Raw genomic sequence first — 22,033 nt, forward strand, 5'->3', positions numbered from 1 at the left:
AAGGAGAGACAGAACGGTGCAAAAATGAAGGAAGAGAGACAGAGAAAGAAAAAAAAAGAGTCTGTGAAGGGAGGGGAGTGAGGGAGGTGTGTAACAATTTCCTGTAGTTGCATTGCTGAGCTGAACCTTCCTCTCTGAGTCTGTTTCTGTCAGAGTGAAGAGCACAGGCGAAGCAGAGCGGAACAGGATGCAGGCTATCAAATGTGTGGTCGTGGGAGATGGGTACGCCATTATTTTTACTCTACCTTTACTGTCATAACTTCAAGCTTAAGCATTCAGGTGTTGAATCGAGATGTTTTAAACTCAGCTGATGTGTGATGGGGATGGTTGGGCTCAGGCTCATAATTCAAGGTTATATGACAGAAATGATTTTCACATGGCCTGAAGGATCTGAAGGACAGACAGTTTGTACTATCTTCCGCAGTGATGTGTTTGTGTGGTACGGCGGATAAATAAATAAAACTTCAGGTAACTGTGCTCTCAAAGTTGTTGAAGAAACGCAGTCCGTTCAGTGTGAAGCGTGAATCTCTAGGCGTGTGTTTGACAGCGCTGATTCACAGTGAGGGTGCTGGATGGGTGCAGGCCACGACATGCAGGAAAATGCCGCTATGCTGCGAGCTCAGAGCGCGGACTCCTTTACTTGGAGATGAACATTTGAGAAATGTCCAGCGGAGCTGCTCGTAAGACAGAGAAGAAAAAAAAAGAGAAGAGATAAGAACGAGAGGACACATAGGAGCTGTTTTTTTGTTAAAGTTAGGCTTTTTTTTTTACAGTCATTCCTATTAGAAAACCTGCCTTGAAGCTCAATTGCTCTCTCTCAGAACAAGTTTGGACAATGTGTCATCCACCACATCAGAAAAAAAACTAACTTTCTACACGCTTCTTAATCTTGAAGGTGGGGCGACGGGGGCCGGTTGTCATGATGGAGGAAACTGTGAAGCGGAAGTTCTGTAGTTGTTGCAGCAAGAGATCAGTAAACAGTTAAAGAAAGTTCAGCATTAACAGGTAGCACACGGCCACTGCAGCCCTGTTTCCTTGTGTGTTGAGCTTCCTGGTGTGAGTGCTTTGAATGTGACACTGTGATTTGAAATTGTAGAGTGGAGAAGCATGGAGACTGAGGTCTGAGAATACTTGAGACGGTTTGTTTGGGTTTACTTCAGCACACTGCAGTTAAAGTCAAACAGAGTCTGTGATGGGATGGTGTCGACGTTCAGCCATGATTTTGAGGTGAAAACACTTAAATGTGTGACTATTTCGTCTCTGCCTGGAGCAAAAGTGTCAGATTGTTGAGGTGGAAGTCTGGGTCAATAAGTGGGACTATATAGGAGACCTTTCATACTGTCAGTGTTTTTTCTTGATTCTTGCATGTAAAAAGTCTTAGAAGTTAAATAGCTCAAACAAAACACTGCTCCTCAAGGGTTTGAACAGCCTCGTCAGCAGTGCTGTCTTTATCCTCGACCTCCTAGCGACAAACTATGTCATCATGTTGCACACTGGCCACATTTCGTTCCAGAACTTGACCCACTTTGCAATTAGCAAGCACAGAACACGAAAAGAATTGGTGACAGCTTGGACACTTGTGGACATCTGGTCGATCAGACAGAGAGTTTTTGAAATATCACATTGTTTAAATGTTTGAACAGCACATCTAGAGAGTTTTGCCGTGTTGATCACATGAGAGACGAGAAGCCGTTGAAGCAGGTGGTAGTGTGAGTAATTTCTACCACCACTGGGTTTTTTTTTTTTCCCACCATTTTTTTGTTTGACTCCAGTCGAGGCTAACTGCGGCATCAAGCTGCAAACCGTGCAAACAACCTTTGCTGTTCGCAGCAGCAGTTTGTGGACGGTTTCACATGAAAAAGAAAACCCTGCTCAGGTGGACCCGTTGTGGGGGACTTCTTTTTAAAAAAAAAAAAAAAAAAATTGCAGCTGCTGCAGTGTCTGTGTGATTTGTGAACACGTGTTTGTTCATCTATTTATGGGACTAAACTGAGATGTCAAAAATGTGTTTTAAACCTTCCAGTAACGGGGAGAGAAGAGGAAGTCGGACTCACGTTGTAGGGAAGTCGGCCGTCTCTCAGAGAGCTACTGTGTACATACAGGCTCACACACTGATGATATACGGCTGTGTTGTAGTGCAAGTCGTTGAATGGATGGATGATGGATGGCTTATTGGAAATTCAGAAAGCACATAAATCTCCATCTATAATGTACAATTTAACAGCATTAAACACACATTTGAATCCTCTTAAAGGGGCAGTATGCAGTTTTCTTGTAGGTTATGTTTTCATCAAGTGGTAAAATATCACGTGTATCTTTGAGGTCGAACAAATGTAAAAGGGGCCTTTTCTTCCTCATAAATCTTTTGCAAAGTTAATTTTGAACCCTGCTTTCTTTACGTCTATGTTTACTACCTGTCTTCTTCTTCTCTGGCTTTGCGCTCATATTTCAGCACATCTTCAGGGTGTTATACTGCCATCAGTTGATCAGTGGAATAGTTTAAATGGTGTGGCAGCAGTACTAGGATTGTGTACTTCGTCATCTGCGTATGTGCCAGCACGAGTGCATCCGCAACAGGGATCTGATAAGAAAAAATCTGGATGGGCCCCATTCATTCATAAGACAGCTGCTCACTGGCCCATGAAGCAAAAAAAACAGTTTGACTTCCTGGGTCGTCTGTATGGCTGCCATATTGTTGGGCTTGTGCAGCATGCACACTAGAAGACTTTCACTGACTGAGCAGCTATCTTCTGGTTTAGCTGATTTGAATGGTATCAAAACAGTGAAATGGTGCGGCTCCTCTACACCTTTCCAAAGCTATCAATCAAAACTGATCACGTTCTGATTTTGAAAAGTGTCATCTCGGGGTTGCAATGCTCAAAACATTGTATCCAGCGTTTTAAACCTGTTTCTAACACAATGTAAGCTATGAGGATTAAAGAGTAATAATGATCACTTTGGGCCCGAGTGCATCACAATGTAAAATTGGCTTTGTCCTCATGAATACGCATGACATTAACAAACTTTAACAAGAAGCAGCCTGTTGGTTTTGATATTTCACACACTGTCTATATCAGAAAGATTTAATAAAGAGTAGGAGCAAACTAGGAGCAACAGGTTATTATGATTTAAACAACCTTTACTTGGAGTATAAACCGCTCTACAAAATATAGAAAATGATTTGAAAATAGCTTTTGACGTAACCTTACGTCAGTACAGTGAAAATAGAAAGATGTTTTGGGAGCTACTGTGACTGTGACTAGTAAGTTCCAGACTAGTTAGCTTGTTAGCATTTAGCTTGTTAGCAGCTATAGCAGTTTACCACCCAGCCTGGTAGTCGCCACATCGCCTGTTGTAACATTTATTTCATGATGATACATGTTTCACTTTCTGGTGAGGGAGGCTTGAAACTACTTAAGTAAAACACTTTATACTTGAGGTTAGAAAACTTAACCAACTTGTAGAGCTAACACCCTTTTTTTGCTTCAGAGCCATGCGATAATTCACAGGGGCTTGTGCTTTTTAGACTGAACCAAGAAGAGGGCAACATGAGTGTGTCAAACATAGAGGGAAGAAATACGAACAAAATTGTTGTTGTAATTATTGAGAGATTCCAACCAACAGGGTAACACAGAGAGAGAAAAAAAAGACGAAGTGGAGGAAATAATAAAAAAAAAGAATGAGAGTGAAGAGCAGAAAGACAGAGACAGAGAGAGAGTTGATCTGCTTTGAAGAGTTGGCCAAGCTAGAAGCAGATAATGTAGGATGGTGTCAGCAGGGGACGGACCAGTTGATGGTAAACCAGATTAAGTACAAAGACGCAGAGCGAGATCAGAGGTTGAAGCTTTCTTGATAGCGACTTTGGCTGGTTCCTGTTTTTCTAGCGCTAACTGATGCTACTGAAACAGACCAGTTCCTATTTGACTCACATGCAACCACACAGCACACACAAGCCAGTATTTCTATACTTCTGAGAGCCGTCAGTGACAGAACACACTCATAATTTTAACCTCGATCATCACGGTTACATGCCAGAAACCCCAGCCTGTAACATTTCACCTGAAACCTTATTCTTCACCGTAAGAAGAAGTCTGAATCCTGTAAAGTCCTGTAACACCCTGACAGCTTGTCATCAGACTCAACATCTACAACTCACACTGGTCCTCACAAAGATAGATGAACCCACCCATTCACACACACCCACACACACACACACACAGCTTCTCTTAGCTGACAGCTGGGCTGCGCATACCCCGACTGAGTCATCTGGTTCATGGCCTTTTTTAAAATGCCAACTTATAGGATGTTGGATCATCTCTTTTTTAGCAGGAAATATATATATATATATATATATATATATATATATATAACCTGATGAAGGTTAACACAGAAACATTGTTGTCAATAAACTTAATTGCAAGTGAAGTGGACCACTGAGTTGTACACTATCATGAATGTTAGTCATTTGGGTGCATGTTGCTAGAACTTCCAGTAGAGAGTAGAGTATGTACTCATAAATTAAATAGTGTTAGAATAAATGTATAGATGCATCCAGGACTGGCTTTGGATGCAGCCAAATCACAACAAGATATTCCTCTCCTGTGTTTTACTTTAAAAATCCTTTTCGGAAAACTCAGCTGCTGTATTAGTTTTTCACTATATTGTCTCAGAAAATACACAGTTTCAACCACCTCCAGTGCCTGGCAGTAGAAGCAGAAGTCAACAGTGTTAGATACTTTATTTTTCCCATGATTGTCTGGCTGGAAAATAAAACTGAAACTATCTGCGTGGTTAAGTGCCAGAAAAGATAATTCTAAGTGTTTGTTGGTGATACGGCTGAACGAACACTTAAACAAAGCAGGTGAAGTCCCGACCTCCAGCCCACTCGATAATCGTTACAACACTTATTGGTACTGAGCATGGAAACACAAAGATACATAGTGTGAATTTTGAATTATCTTCTTTATTCATTATTATTTCATGTTATGTTTTTTTTTCAATCTCTGAATGTCTTCACATAAGAGTGTATCTCCAAATCATCCGTCTGATGGTAATCTATCATCGCCTCAGTACATTTTTGGACTTAAGCTGTTTATGTGAAATGCAGATTTCCTGTACCACTGATTAAATGATGTGTGTTATAAACACTGAACATTTAAAGCCATAATTTTAAGAAAAATTGGATTTTTGAGTCCCATTTCCAAATCATCAAATACTGAAGCTTTGGGATGGTGAGGAACCCAACATACAATCCCGAAGTGTCAGTATTTGAAAAGCTCACAAATCAACCCTCTGACAGATGACCTTTAAGCTGTATTCATTATTTAGGCTGTTCATTTATGCCTTTTCTGACATAATATGTGAAAAACAGCTTTGACAGTGGAAAATCTCTTCTGCCTCATTTCGATATACACACGCATGATGATGTCTGAGTCATGCAACAATAATAGCTGTGATGCTGAACAGACTACTATCAACCTTTCATACGCATCTTTATGCAACGGTATAAAAGCGCATAGCACAGAACTTGGTTTCGAATCTATCACATTTGTTTGAAAAAATTGGCCCAATCTGGAGCTTTTTGCCACATTTCCCTGTCCCCATCTGTGTAGGACAACCAACGACAATTCATCGACAGGGACACACTGCATTAACAACTGCCTGTTAAAATAACAGCAGAGCAAACTCTCTGCTGATGAAGACTGTGGGATGCAGTTGACAGATAGAAAAAGCTAGTGATGGACTGTGACCTAAGATATATTTCCAAAGTTAATATTAAATATCACATGTAAATTAGATGTAATTTGTCTTTAAAACCAAATTTTTGTGAGCAAGTAAGCAACAATTAAGTGTGAAGTTGGAGAAGACTTGCCCAATCAAATTTCGCTTCATCAGGACTGTGTTGACCTCGTTAAGTCAGATTTGATTGACAGTGTTGTCTCCTGGCAACCAGACATATATAACCCATGAATACTCTCATCCTGAGTTCTGATTGGTGGGAATATTGGACATAATCTGTCCGACAAACCCACTTCAAACAGCACAGAAACGAAACAGAAATCTGTCACGATATATGCTGTGCTGTTCTTACTTTCTTGTGATTGTGATGGTGGGCGATGAGCTGGATTTGCTAGGGCGTGTCTGCTCACAGCCCATTATGTGAGCTTGAGGAAGCTTTACCAGAAATTGTAAGATCATAGCAGACACAGAGAAGCCGTTCCCTCTGAGCCTAAATCTAACCCTTGAGGGCAAACCACAGGTTAGATATCTGGGCCGTGATCACCTGGCTTCACGATGGGCTGGCTCCGAGCTTTGTGACATCAAGTCGACTAACAAAACACGACCGAAGCAGCTCCTTATGACTCCTAACCAATCAGATTCATCCAGAATGTTATCTGCTGCATGTATCGGTGCCTCGGTGAAGACAGGGCATGAGCTGCCGAGTGCGTTGTTGAAATACTGACAGCAAAGCTCTGGAACAAAATAAGAACAGGGCCAGCTGATACATGTTCCATCATCTCCTGCATGCAGCCGGGAGGTTTCATCACAGTGGATGTTGAGACAAGCTGCTCACTGCACCGCTTCGTCTCAGTTTATAAAATGTGATATTTAAAACTAACGCTGTATAGAATGAAACGTGTGCAACTGTGCGTGTGATGTCTGCGCGAGGCTCAGTCCGCCAGCTCACGTCTTTCTTCTTCTCTCTGTCTTAACGCCATCATACAGACAAAGTCTAACCAGGCTTTGAGTTTACACTGAATTAAGCACTCGGGGATTTCAGGATTATTTTTGGTGTGTGCTGACAGTTGCTCCTCAATGCAGTGCACAAAGAAAAAGCACCAGATGTTAAGTTACTCTTTATGCAACAACCACTGCCAGAGTAAATATATGTTTGTGCAAAACTACTGAAAAGTTGAAACTTAACATTTATGTTGCAGCTTTATGTGTTTACTGTGTTTATTCTCTGGTTATTTGAGGCATAAATCACCTGGTTAGGGTTAGGAAAAGATCATGTTTTGGCCCCACAAAATAACTGTTTTCGTCAGCACAAACATGGCTTGAAATGTCACGACTGACCATCAGAAATCCTTTTTTTGTTGTTATTGCCACAAACACAATGGATATTGTAACAAAGGATCGTTAAACAAAAACACCCAGTTTTGTCACCACAAACCTGGCTGAAGATGTCCAAACTTAGTGTCAAAGCATAATAATATTCTTCTCCAAAATGTCATAGAGTATATAAAGTAGCATAGAATATTTAAAAAAAAAAGTTACCAGCACGTGAGTGAATGTAATCTGTTACATTCCACCTCATTTCACCTCTGGAACTGGGACGAAGCTGATGTCTCTCATGCAGAAGCCCCGCCCACATCCACTCGCCTCTGTTCTTATAGCCTGAAACTTTGTTTTCGTGTGTTGTTAATGTCTCACTGAATGTGTCTTTACTTGTGTGATACAGAGCTGTGGGAAAAACATGTCTTCTCATCAGCTACACAACCAATGCCTTCCCCGGGGAGTACATTCCTACTGTGTGAGTACAACACACACACACACACACACACACACACACACACACACACACACACACACACACACACACAAACTCTCTCTCTCTCTCTCTCTCTCTCTCTCTCTCTCTCTAATTAGACTATGTATTTGTGTGTACACATACACACAGACAATATGACAGTCAAATATGGCCCGTACACATGTGACAGTACAGCTGCAGATATCTGACAGTGTTAACACTGACAGGTTCGGGCTGGCAGCAGCCTCCATGTTATGAAAACACATTTCTTATTAAAACTTCTTAGCAGAGAACTAAATAGAGACTTTGATGAAATTGTTCCTCAGGTCAACAATCAATGCAGTGCTTGTGAGCAAGGCATGGGTTTAAGGTTTCCTCCACTGGCCAACATGTTGTTGTAAAAAGATATAAACCCGATTAACACGACTCCTTTCAAAACACTGAAACATATTAAAGCTAAAAGGTAATTAAAATCAAGCAATAACTGTGTAATAATAGAGACCAACAACCGATAAGCTATCTTAAAAAAAGTGGAAGTCGCCAACATCAAGACATTTTCTATATGAGAGATAATTTAGATGTTCCCTTTAGTCTAAAACAAGGTTTTAAGGATACGGCACAGAGAAATGTACTTATTATTTGCTAACTTCAGAGGTTAGATGGCGCAGATACAAGTTAGTACATAAAAAAGAAAGTCTGTGTGTTTTTTAAGCAGCAAGTGTACATAGAGGAGACTGTAGTGTCTCTATGTGACCACATGAGGGCAGCGCTGCTTAGTGACTACAACCTGAGACATTGCAATGGTTAGTCGCTCGCTCCTGTTATATACTTGAAGAATCCAAAAAGAAAAAAGGCTTAACAATAAACACACTTAAATATCAAAAACACAAGTAAAAAAGATATCAAACATATATAATAACGTGTATATACTGTATGGGGTGACTGGAAAGTAACTAGCAACTATAGTTGATAGTATAGAATGTAAAGACACAAAAAATGGAAATAATCACGTAAAGTACCATAAAATTGTACTTAGGTATAGTACTTGAGTAAATGTATTTAGTTGCATCATATCATATGCAACATATGCATCATATCCACATCTGTAAGTAAAGATTATAACATCTGCCTCTGAAGTGTGGTGGAGTAAAAACACTAACATCACTTCAGTAAATCTACTAAGCTACATAACAGGGGAATAAAAGGGCCTCGCATCGCTCCAGCCTGAAGACTAGTTCTCTGCTCATTAACTGCACAAGAGTCAATCAGTTTAGATTTAATGAGCTTCTTACTGCATTAAACAACATTTGCTGACACCAAAGCACTTTTCAGAGTTATATGAACAAATGTATTCATATCATTATTGAAGCCTTATTACAGGTTATCCCAAACTCTGTTCAGTATGCAACAATTAACTTTCTTTCCGCTTCTCTATTCAGATCTCATAGAATTTATGTCTAATTATGAGACCTCAGGTCATTGGTTCTCAGCCGAGGGGTCAAATCCCCCAAGGAAGCTGCAAGTTAATTTCCAGGTTTCGCCAGATGGTTGTAGAAAAGAAATAACACAATTAAATACTTTAGACTGGTTATCTAATTACCTATTATCATGAACACAAACTTAATTTGTATAGGGGGATCGCAACTCAAAAAAGACTGAGGACCACTACCTTAGTTTTCCATAAAATCTGATTATTGATTATTAATGATTATTTAATCAATTAAATTAAATGAAAGACTGGCCTGAGGAGGTACTTGATTGATCACTGACTACTCCCCCCTCACGCTCCCCACAGATTTGACAACTACTCAGCTAATGTGATGGTGGACAGCAAGCCAGTCAACCTGGGCCTCTGGGATACAGCTGGACAGGAAGACTACGACAGGCTCCGCCCACTGTCCTACCCACAGACGGTAGATACAATCTAACACACACACACACACACACACACACACACACACACACACACACACACACACACACACACACACACAGTTCATTAGAAAAGATAAAATCCACTTTATCTCCTGCGGTGAAACCCGGGAGAGTTAAGATTATAACTGCCAGATCCATCCACAACACTGCAGCCTGACAGAGCTCGTTAAATTAAAAGGCACAAGAGGAAGGACAAAGACAGGAGGTGTCGCTGAGGAAGTGTGAAAGCTACCTGACTATTATTAGACAGGAGAATGGTAGGCTACGCAATTCCTGATGCTCTGGGCTCTTTTGAATCAAGCATTAGTCGTTGTTAGCTGTTGAAGCAAGCTTCACTGCAACAGAAAAGGGAATTAACACCTGATGCAATTAGAAACGTCAAGCCTTTTTCATCCTGTCACGGGTGTAAAAAAATAAATAATAAACACATGTTTTACAGTTACGGGTCCCAGTGTGGTCGTATCTGTCTAATCCACCTTCTCTCATCTCACTGTCCATCCATCTAGGATGTTTTCCTGATCTGTTTCTCCCTGGTGAGCCCAGCGTCCTATGAGAACGTCAGAGCTAAGGTGAGTCCTGTCTCTGTGGAACATTTATATATGTCACATAAGTGATATTCTTAGCTTTTAAAGCAGTTATATTGTATGATAAAAGGAACAAACAATGATTTAGTTTCTTCAACGACACATGGTTTGCTGACAGATCACAGATCCACAAAGAGGAAATCAGCACATCCTTTTTCCATTTTTAGCTTCATTGCAGAAGCTAAAAACCAAACAAGCTCTCGAGTTTTTGCCTAAACCAAATGTATGTCAATAATCAATTAATCAACTAATTATATCAGCTCTATATTTTCAGATTTCACATCCGTCACTCCATTCCTCCATTCATATTCCATTCCCCCTCATTTTCTATTCAGGGTCAGGAGGGATAAATTATTCAGTCCTTCAGTTTCTGCACATTGAAAAGAGCATCAGGAAGCATTGTGAGGTGAAAACCTTTCATGTAGAGCGCACTCATCTAAAGGGCTTCCTACGTTTTTTTGCATGTATTCCCCATTTATCGGGACGACTGGCACAACAAAAGCAGGGCCTCAGTGAGAGCTTTTCTATATGTGACCTCGTGCCAAAACCACTCACTGCTCTTCGACCCGTGAGCATCCTACAAGAGCATTAAAACAACAGAATAAAGGAAATACCAGCAGGGATATTGATTAGATTCGTTTTAGTACGATTCGTCTCTGCCTCTTCATTTTGAATCCCATGTGAGTCACCACAGTGACAAGGGGTTGGAGTGGTGCCATAAGTGCTTTCCCACTGGATCTGTTCATATGGAGGGAAAATAAAGTGCACGACCTGCTGATGGCAAAACTGTGACTTCTATAGAGTGAATTTTTATCAACAGAAAGTTATAATGTGATGCTAACAGATCTGTGTTCAGCCAAAAGTACACAAATGACCAAATATTTGTTAAGGTAGTATGATTCCATAAGACTGGCACTGTTTGCTTAACCATACGGATGTTTTGTGGTCATTCTTAGAAATACACTCTAGCTCCACCTTTATTTCCTCCATCAGTTTTTAGAAAGACAATTTTTTTTTTCCATGTAAAGGTTGACAGCAAGTGACAACAAGGCACCTGAGCAGCTAAATGTCAAGCAAATCAAAGCCTGATGACACAGTATAGATTGACCTGCAGCCTGTTCAGTCAGTGTCCATCCATCACCAGTCAGACAACATTCAGTCTGTGCTACATCACAAATCTCACAATCAGCTGGAGAGGCAGGTCTTTGAGACTAGCATAGGGGTTAACAGCCATGTTATGGAATTGGACTGAAATTAGATCTTTCATCTCATGAACATCTCACAGACAACCTTGTGATCACTGCTGATTGGTGCGATGTAGCTTCTCAGTGTACATGAGTGAGTTTACTGCAGTGTCAGAGGTCAACGAAAACAGGTCCGAGTCCAGTGTGACTCAACTAAGTCAAATTTAAGGAGCACGACTTGACACAAGTCACCAACAAGTCCCAACACTCAACTCATTAAAGATGGCTCCAAGTCATTCGGGACATGTCAACTGCAAGCCCTAAGTCAAACCATGAAGAGTCAAATTCAAGTCTTGATTGTCCCAAAACTCAAGTCATTTGAGGCAAGTCAAACACAGATCATTCATGACAAGTCAGTGTCAGATCTTAAATTGACACCAACCCAAGTAAAATCAGAGGTCTTTCAGATCAACAATAGAAAACTGAAGTCATTGATGACAAGTCGGAGCCATGTCTCAAGATTTTCAAAACAAGTTCAACGCAAATCTTAAGTCCTTCACAACAAGTCCAAGTAAAATCTGAGGTCTTTCAGCCTGAGTTTCAAAACCTGTGCCATGTCAAACCATTCATGAAAGATAATCTAAGGCAACTGAGTCTTGAGGAAGTCAATCATCAAGTAAGTGTCATGGCATTCAAGTTTAAGTCAAGAGTTGAAGCCCTTCATTGTCTTTAAGGCTGAACTCTGCTACAATACAAGAAGAAACACTCACATTTTACTGCTGTCTGTGACCAGTATAGCACATTAGAAATTATTTTTACCATATTTCAATGAGAAGATAAAGTTGGCAAGGAATTTGTGTGACACAGAAGTCCAGCTACACATGGTATGACATTTCAATAGAACTGACTCAAAGAAGCAGCAGTATGATTCCCATAATCCCCACATGTCAATCAGCCGGCTTGTGAGCAGACCACTCTACTAAAACGGTTGGATTTGCCAATCAAAAAAAAAAACTGCAGCTATCACCGACCTGTGTGCGCTTACAGAACCTAATTAATTCTTTGAGCAGATAGCGTCTCTCATTTCCTCACTAAAGGAAATGCATGAAGAGAGGATAAAAGCGGCAAAGTGTTGAGGGAGACAGCAAGAGAAAGAGGTTGGTGAGAGGAGAGAAGCAAATGAGAGACCAGAGGTAAAGAAATGAGGAAAATAAGGGAAAATACCAGCTGCCTGGGTGAGAGAAGGGGAAAAGAAGAGAGTGGCGGCAGGTCTGAAAATGAAAACCTCTCTCATGCCAGAAGGATTTTCTGAAGTTAGGGCTGAAAGTTGTTTGATTAGAAAGGCGAATGTGGCACCAATACCTTACCACATTTTCATCCTATTCTCCATACTGACAGAATGTCATTTGCATTTCAAAATGTATGTCATGACAATGTGAGAAATCTGATGGACTCCTTCATCCACCTATTTTCACCTCCTGGCTTCCAGCTTTCTCCTCTTGCCTCCCTTCATCCCATTCACAAACGATCACCACTCACATTTGCTTTTCGACTCTGTCGTCTGCCAGTGGTACCCTGAGGTTCGTCACCACTGCCCCTCCACACCCATCATCCTGGTGGGCACCAAGCTGGATCTGAGGGACGAGAAAGAAACCATCGAGAAGCTCAAGGAAAAGAAGCTGGCGCCGATCACCTACCCCCAGGGCCTGGCTCTGGCTAAGGAGATTGGTGAGTGATGGATGGAGGTTCTTTGGGATATCCTGCATAGTATGATTAAAAAGTGTCATTTAGCTTACATACACCGGATATGTTACTGATAATGCCTAATGACAGACATTAAGACAATTAAAGTACATTTTTTCCAGTGCTCGCTCAGCCCATTTAACCCTTTGGCTCTGCCATTAGCTACAAAGCTAACGCTATTCTAGCAAGATTTAGAGTCAGTAACGTTTGCGTACAGTTGACAAACAGTAAATACAGTTTCACAGCATGTTAAACAACAAGACAAGCAAGCTAACCAGCCATGTCACTGATCTCAAATCAATAAACAGTTCACAGTAACGACCAGCTGGCTGCAGCCTGATGGAGCAAGGTGTGTTGCGAATGGGATGTTGGATTTTTCATGAGTTACCCTTTACTTATGACAGACAGTTTAGCCAGCGTACACTCAGGTGACCCACTTTGTAATTAACTACAGCCCTGAGTGTGGACTGCTTCTTGTGGCTTGTTTGTTACAAGCGCCACCATGTGGTGTCCAGAGGATGCTGCACTGAAGGACTATATTGTGTGTTGTAAATAAGATATTCAGATTTTATTTTTAGTATTTTAATCCAGTTTAAATTATATCAAATGTCGGGGTTTCTGCAGACAGCTGATGCTGAAGCTGCTAACTTCCCCCTGAGCCACAGACACCCCAAGTTAAGTTAGTAAACCTGGTGAACTACATCGTCTTGCTCACCAAACTAACGTGGCCACTGCCTCTGCACATTAACAAGTATGACAAAAGATGAATTTCCCAATAAAACTGGCCATACAGCAATATTAAGCTATATACAGGAGAAGCTCTACAATGTTTGACTTACATGGATTTTGGTGACAACCAACGAAATAACGTCACTGCTGCGTGTGTAGCCTTTATAATTATATTTCATTAGTTTTATGACTTTATGAGGTTGAAAAATTACTTTTAAACTTGTCGAACATCGTATGTGTAGTTCATGGCACAATTCGAATGAGATCAAAATATGATTCCTCTCTCTCCATTCACTGAAATACTTATTTTCAAAAGTCTGTATATCAAAAGTTAGTTGACTGAGGTGCTCCAGCCAATCAGAATCGAGTAGTCGCCTAGAGGTCTTAAAGCTCAGACATGTAATTTCAGCTTGTTTACTTCCTGCTCGTTCCTATACGTAGTTTTTCTGATGTGTTATTCCGTGTCTCCGTGCTCGCAGACGCAGTGAAGTACCTGGAGTGCTCGGCCTTGACCCAGCGTGGTCTGAAGACCGTGTTTGACGAGGCCATCCGGGCCGTGCTCTGCCCTCAGCCCACCAAGGTCAAGAAGAAGCCGTGCTCACTGCTGTAAATGGTAAAACTGAAGTAAACACAGAGCGAGAGGAGGAGAAGAAAAGAGTGGCAGAGAGATGTAATGAATTTTGTAGAGAGAGTAGGAGAGGTCACCAAGACTCATTAGTTTTCTTTTTGTGGATCCTTTGAGGAGTCTTGATCACAAACAGTACGGCTGATCAGTAAGTGGAAGATTCGAAGGCAGGAAAACAGGAAGCGAGAAACTGCAAAGAGAATTTCATAGAGATCCACATGTAAAGAAAAAGTCCAGAAGAAACAGAAACACATGGACAGTCGCCTGATCTAACAGAGAGCGAAGGAAGATTTTTTAAAAAATGGTTGCATAGCGTGTGAAAAGTTCCAATCATAATGAACGGTTGGGAAATTGTTTCCAAGCCTTCAGGCCGGGTTTTCAATTTGCCACGAGGAGGACAGACACATAATTTAGTGAGCGTTGATGATACCACAATAACCTGACAGGCAGCAAGCCGAACCTTTTCTCCTCAGGCGACTGCATTAGCGACTGACAAACACCGAGTCCACAGAAAGTGAGGAGCTAATTTTGTGCTCTCGTCTGTTGTAGAATTACCATAATAATAGCTTAAGTGAAAACACCCCGCTGGCATTTCAATATGCCAAGGTACAGAGAGATTTTATAGACAGGTCACAGGGAAAATATTTTTTTTTTTCAAAATTGTCATAATTATGTTCTTAATGTGGAAGCAGGAATGACTTGTGACTGTGCGTGTTAATGACGTTGACGCAGATCCGTGTGGGCTTCATCGTTTCAGATTCTCTGCAGGACGAGGACGACGAGAGAGAGCGATTCCGACTGATGCCCCCGGGTTAAAAGAAGACGATTCGAAAGTTCTGTTATGTTCAAATGTTTGTGATGGAAAACTGCAACTGAGATTTCTACTAGTTTCAAAAAAAAAATAATAATAATGCTTGTGCAGTTATTATAAAAATGGTAGCAAACTTTTTTTTTTTTTTTCCTGTACAGCATACTCTGAGACTGATTATTCATGTGCATTATAGACCAGGCATACATTTCTCTGGAAAATTAAACAACGTATATCACTAAATGTGGATGTGACAGACTCCCCCCCAGCTGACACACTATAGATTCATCCTGTTAGCTTAAATTGTCAGATCAAGAGCAGCAAAGTTCCAGATTTCCTGCACACCAGACTCTGTCCTTTTTTGGGGGCTAACAGATAATATTTGTTACCGAGCACAAACATAGTGTTGCACCATATTGTTTTCTTTTGAGAGTTATAAAACATGCAGATAAGGAATGTTGTAGGAGCAGGGAGCTTAACAATGTTGTGTTTGAATAAAAGTTTATTAACAAATGTATTATTTGTTGTGATATTAAAATAAAAGACATTTGATGGAGTTACATGTCTGCGGAGAAAACACTTTTTTTTTTTTTTTTTTTTTCACCAATGCAGTGATTTTCCAATTTGGCCGCCGTGGGGGATCAAACCTGGTTTTGTGCAGACAGTTTCAAACACGCAGCAACATCATCTACACAAAATAAATCAGCGTCACCAGTGTTGGCGGCTCTGTCTGAGGTAACGCTGATGGATCCGACTGCGTTTCTACCATCTGCTGCATCATCATCCGTCTCACTTTGCCTTCCGGGAGGGCGAGACGTCAGGACGGTGACATCAATCTGACTTATTTGTTCGCTCTGATTAACGGTAGCTAACTGATTAATGTTTAAGATTGTGGGGGGGGATGTTATAATTTTCTTCACTGGGTGAGGAACATCACTCATGATTTGTTTAAGTGTGGTAACTCACTGAGCGATCTTTGTGTCGGCCATTATGTTCCCTTCCCTCTCACAGGCATATACACAAACTCTATTTATACTTACTTACCGTGCATCAGGCACACGCAAACATTTCTTGAGCCATTTTCTAATTAAAACTATTTTCAAGTCTAAGGAAAGAAGCTGCTCTTTAGTAAAAACTAACAAATAATCATTGTAGCGGCTTCAACAAAGACCCCAGTGTTTTCCTTTATCATAACCAATTGTGTCGAGTTGCATTGGAAAAGAAAATAGAACGTGTGGAATGAGAAATGCGATATTTCTGTTTCTTTCTGATTTGATCCTTTCATTTGTTTTAAAACTATCCCTCACGTTCATTTGTAATGGGAGTGCAGTGGACACCAGTGGTCTGCTTTTCAAAACCTGGAAAACATTACCCACAATTCAACTCCGCCACTGGATGGCATCACTGGATTCAGTTTGTCAGATTACATGCAGCCTCTTCTTTTTTTTTCACACATGCATTACAACTCACCTAAACTGGTAAACACACACAGATGTGTCAAATTGTTGGACATGCCCTTTAAAGTAAGTAATACACTCATTCATTTTGTGCACAAACTGCAAACTGACTGCCATACAGTGGGTGTAAATGGATTGCTTTCTGTGCATCGGAGGAGAAACACGTCTGTGCATTAAATCAATCAGTCGTTCTTTTCACCCTAAAGCCCCTCGAGGGGCTTAAAGATTTGTCAAACAGCAGCCAGTCGAAAAAAGGCGTTTGGTCTGCGGCGGTGAGGTCGGCTGCCTTTTCAAAACAGATTATCCCCGACTTGATGATTACAGAGAACTTGGGCCTGACAGCTCAGATTAGGATCGATGGGGGCCACTCGTCACTTGACAAGGTAATAATGTGTTCCACCGCGACACGCTTCCCTTCAAATGTGCGGTCGCGTTGAACGCTTTTAAAACAACGGTGAGTGCTCCGGACAAAAGCTCGCAGAGTGCACAGAGACAGATTAAAAATAGGCTGTACAACATGACTTTCACAACAAACTGCACAGAAATCCTTTGTGGTCATCACAAAAACTGCACATGAGAAGAAAAGGGACAGGAAAATGACTTGTTTTGCTCTCTGAATGAACCAAGCTAACCCAAATCTTAGCCGTGCACCAGAGCAAGTCTCCTGTCTTATTTTTCTTAAATGATTCATTTTCATACACTTTTGTCACAGCAGATAGTTGCTTGTCTTAGCAGGAAAAGCTAATAGTGGAACTATTATTAATGATGGCAAATAATATCAGTTATCTTCTGTGAAAAAGGTCTTTGGTCCAACAACTTTACATTTTTATTTGACACTATTTCTAGTTTGGAAACCACACAATGCACAGATTAAATTAGCACAGAAATGTAGACATAATGTTAAGTGTTGAAGGAACAACCTTAATAAAATATACAACCGTGATGTTAGTGCACTCCATGTGAACGGAAAAGTGATCCCTGGATTTGGGTTTATGGGATTCTTAAAAAACGTACTTCTAATTTGATTTAAAGTGAACTCTCATTTAGCAGCTAGGCTACTTTTAATTGATAATTGTCATTATCATCATATGCTCTGTTATTTGCAAAATATCATGTACCATTAAAACTTCTTTAAAAGGGCAATTTAAGGTTGTTAACATACTACCTGCAGTTTAAATCTGTAATCTGATTAGATGACGCTGACTCATGACCTTGGTGTTTCTGATATCCTGTATCACTTCTGTCCTGGCAACTGAAAATCAGTCAGATGTCTCTTGCAAATGAGAGTTTATCAAAACTCCAAGTTTCGACACAATATTTACTTTTCTAGAAGTTCTTTATTGAGTCACTCATCAGCAGCACATAGATGATGACTGAAGCGAGGAAGTCTCTCCTTCTCTTTAATATTAGTAGAAAACATGCAGGAGGCCCATAGACACACATTTCCACCTTACTACACACATTTACATCTGTATTTGTTAGGTTTCATATGCAAAAATAACATATCAGAATAATAAAGGGACGTCAGAGAATTTCCCTCACACTTGTCATAGCTGATACAAAGTAAAGCAGCAGACAACTGATTGATGATCTGATCATTTTTATTTTGGTATGTAAGAACAGATTGTAAACAGATCGTTACAAACGTTGCTTCTAATTTGCACGACACATATTCTGTGTTTTAAGAAAAAACAAAGAGGCCATTTAAAATTTGTGTTTCTCATGTATTTCATACATTTGTCTTTACACTTAACCACATCATACAGGAGACATTTTGATGTCAATCGTTTCACGGATCCATTTAGCATATTCTGGATTGCAGAGGTCCATGAACGCACCTGCTTTTCTACACACATTGTCAGGATCACCAAGAAAAGAAATGACGCCATAAATCTTATCTTGGTACACGACTCCTCCACCAGAATCTCCCTGTGAGAGAGAGAAACATTTTGTTTGTAATGTCAGCCTTATTTAAATACTTAACAAAAGTTGATTTACAATTTAGGGCCATGCCAACGCACATAACAAATGTCCTTTCCAGGTGACTGACCACAGAACCAGTGTTGATACACCTTGACTTGGTGGACCCGAGGGAAATGTTTCTGCACAGTTTCATTAAGGTCTTTGCAGCTGACAACGTCGACTTCTGCACACTGGAGAGTCGGTGATACACCTCGTTCTAGAGAAGAAGAAGGACAAGTTTATACAAAATACATCTGAACTTGTTTGAACATTTTATGATTAAAAACAAAAAAAAGTATTTTGTCTTTATATTCAATTTTATGCCAAACCGTAGCAGAATAGAAATGAAACGTCGGCCCTTTGGCTGTAAGAACAATACAATTTTACTACAAAGGAAAACAGACTGAATGATTGTTGATGTAGTCTGATGTGTATCCACTTTACGTACTGCATGTTCTTTTACTTCCGATGCCGACTCTTTAGTTTTTGTCTGTAGTTACCCTAGTGCTTTTTGATCTGTAACATAGTTGTATGTCTTGTATATATCGTCAGTAGTTAACTGTTTGTTTTTATATAAAGTGTTTCTACATTTTTGTTCCTAAAGATAGGACAGTTTGCTACGTAAGCTAGCCACATGCTAATGTTAGATCACAATAGCTCCTTTTCACACACGGTGCTTGGAAGAAGCTGCCAAAAATGAAAGTGACTGACGCACACTGTCTTGTGAAAACAAGCAGCATAACTCAGATAAGGGATTTAAATCACAAATCAGAGAGAAGGGTGACTGACTGTACTATTGTGTTATCTGAGCTTTTTAGGAAGCCATCTTGGCTAATCTTGCAAAACAGCTCAGGAATGCTAAAAATACTGTATAAAAGAACAGATAGTATTCTATTGACAATATGCATGAAGCAAACTGTCAATAGGAAGTTTTTTATCTAAGCTACGGATTGAACATTATTTTACTATCAAAAATTGTCTCACTCCTCTCATCGTTTGGGCCTCCAGTCGTGGCTCCATGACCTGCGATCTCAACTCTGGAAAATAGCAACAGTCACGTCACACAGAACACGTGGTTATGTTATAGTAACATAAAGAACTTAATGCAATCACTTGTGCTGCTACTGCAAATATTACTGTAGTTATCGTTGAAGGGAAGGGGAATCGCTGATGTCTTTTAACTGTGAAACAGTGAAAATTACCGAGACATAACCCGCAAAACAACTGAAAAATCGATACTTGGAATAATTGCTGACATTAAGGTGAAAACTAGCTCTATCATTTTACTGAATCTAAATGGAAGGTTTTTACAGTATTTGTGCTACTTAGTTCTGTTATACAATTAAATCTCAGAGTGTAATGTAAAAAGGTGGCACTCAAATGTAATGCAATTGAGGCTCTGTGGTGGTATCTGAAAATAGATCTGAACCTGGTTAATTGAAGATGCTTTTAGTTGCTGTGAAGGTGATGATGAATGACAACTCACATTTTTGGAGGATCTTCACAGTCAGGAAGAGCTACAGGCTGAACGCTGGAGGAGTCGGGTAGCTGCAGCAGCATGAGATCATGAGACCTGCTGTCTCTGTCAGTGTAGATCACTGGTTCTGCTGTGATTTGTACTTCCTGTGCTGGACTGCCTGGATGTCCACTAACATTTGCAAACATAGTCCTAAAAATGGGAAAAGGTTAAAGATGAATATTGCTCAAAAACTGTCTGACTTTAGATCAGTCAGATTCTGTTTCTCATCAATTTAACATGAATCATTTCTTCACAAGAATATAAAAAACATGCATATAAGTCTGTGTTTGTTTATAGTGTTTGGATGTTGCTATATTTGAAACAACCCTGTCATTTTCTCACCTGTCTGGTTTGAAGCAGTGAGCTGCGGTTAAAATCCAGCGGTCACTGATCAGAGAGCCGCCACAGAAGCTGGAAGATCTGACAGCAGCCACTCTCAGTTTCACATGATACTGACGCTCACACGGTCGACCTCCGATGATTCTCTTCTGCAGATCCACCGTCGTGCTCGCCATCACGCCTGAAAGACAAAAGATGCCCCATCAAGTGACCACAGGTTAAAGCAGTGGTTGTTTCTGACCTGCTCTCAAAAGAATAGAAAAAGAGGAGCCTGCAGAAGATCAGGCAAGTGACCTTTGCCCAGTCTTGGTAACAAGTAAGAGTTTCTCTGACAAGAAATTAGGGCTTTTCTTTGTGTATGCATCTCCATCCAAGCCCTATACTGTACAGTTGGCTCTCGTGCTCAGAATTTTCTGTTCTTTCCACAGCAACACATTGCCTCTTCTCCTCCATTTACAGTCAGTTCTGTTCATGGGAAGTTTGCGTGAAAACAAAGAAAGTTCCTGAACACTTGATTGATCGTGTCCTATCAGTCTTATGCACCGTTAACAATGTATTCTGCTGCAACTTTCATGAAAACTTACAAGCCAACTGGACACATTCATAGGGCAGCATTTACACTCATGAATCAGCTAGACATACAGTTCACTATGCAAAGATATAAATGTGCAGTATCATTAAAGGAAGCATCACACAAGTAGATGTAAAGACGATTTTTGAATACTCACCGACCGACAGCAGAAGCATCAGAGCATCAGCCAGCGCTGCCATTCACCGTCTATTGACTGCCTTTCTGTTCACCTGCCACAGGCTTATCAACACAAACCCATTGGCTGAAAAGCTCCACACGGTTATGCAAAGTTTGAACTTATCAGCAGTTTCCGCCCTCGCCCTCCGTAAAGTGACATCAGGAAAATGACACTGAAATGAAACTAAACTCTATCAAGGCAACGTGAGTTCACTGAGTTGAGTCACATGTTCTGAAAACTGTTTACTGTATTTCATTCTGAGGACTTTTAAAATATCTGCTGAAATGTTGATTCAAAATTGAAAACAGGCCAGGTCCCAACCACCTGACAATGCACAGGTGTTGTATGAAGTTATATAGTTGCAAAATATACCAGTATAAATAAAATGTTTTTTTTTTTTTCATAATACATTTTTGCAAGGAGGAGGTTTCTGAAACTGGTGTCATATCTTGAGCTCCTCCCCAGTCTTCTTTCCCTGCACATCTGCACTGCATGTCCTTCATTTGCCAGGTGTTTTCTAGTCTATCAGCTCCTATTTTTGAATCTGTGCACTCAAAGCAAGTGCAGTGATGCTCTAAAACCCCTATTTGTTATCTTATGGTAAGCTCATACAGGCTGCTAATGTCCTTCAACTCCATTACACACACATATATATATTTATATATATATATATATATATATATATATATATATATATATATATATATATATATATATATATATATATATATATATATATATATATATATATATACATATATATAATATATATATAATATTCCGGCAGACATCAAGAAAATAGCGAGCAGGAATTCACTTTACTTTAATACAACATGAATATTGAATCACTCAGTCAGCAAACCCCTGC

General features: G+C 40.2%; 2 protein-coding genes across 3 annotated transcripts; one reads left to right on the top strand and one right to left on the bottom strand.

Moving 5' to 3' along the window:
* Positions 1–77: 77 nt before the first annotated feature.
* Positions 78–15,696, top strand: rac2 (Rac family small GTPase 2). 2 transcript variants are annotated; one of them, XM_037110410.1, is made up of 7 exons: positions 78–222; positions 7,463–7,534; positions 9,327–9,444; positions 9,973–10,035; positions 12,803–12,962; positions 14,186–14,319; positions 15,064–15,696. In XM_037110410.1, the coding sequence occupies exons 1-6, from the start codon at positions 188–190 to the stop codon at positions 14,314–14,316; spliced, it is 579 nt and encodes a 192-aa protein (XP_036966305.1). In that variant the 5' UTR covers positions 78–187; the 3' UTR covers positions 14,317–14,319; positions 15,064–15,696. The 2 variants fall into 2 exon arrangements, with proteins under 2 accessions (XP_036966305.1, XP_036966296.1); XM_037110401.1 differs by having other exon boundaries at positions 15,089–15,696.
* Positions 15,697–18,066: 2,370 nt separating this feature from the next.
* LOC119022969 (kallikrein-6-like) lies at positions 18,067–20,854 on the bottom strand. The gene is made up of 6 exons (XM_037104509.1): positions 20,711–20,854; positions 20,420–20,597; positions 20,045–20,227; positions 19,543–19,595; positions 18,618–18,775; positions 18,067–18,525 (listed from the first exon to the last, which is right to left on the bottom strand). The coding sequence occupies exons 1-6, from the start codon at positions 20,784–20,786 to the stop codon at positions 18,355–18,357; spliced, it is 819 nt and encodes a 272-aa protein (XP_036960404.1). The 5' UTR covers positions 20,787–20,854; the 3' UTR covers positions 18,067–18,354.
* Positions 20,855–22,033: the final 1,179 nt, after the last annotated feature.

This window comes from Acanthopagrus latus, chromosome 1 (assembly GCF_904848185.1).
Source record: "Acanthopagrus latus isolate v.2019 chromosome 1, fAcaLat1.1, whole genome shotgun sequence".
Taxonomy (NCBI): Eukaryota; Metazoa; Chordata; class Actinopteri; order Spariformes; family Sparidae; genus Acanthopagrus; species Acanthopagrus latus.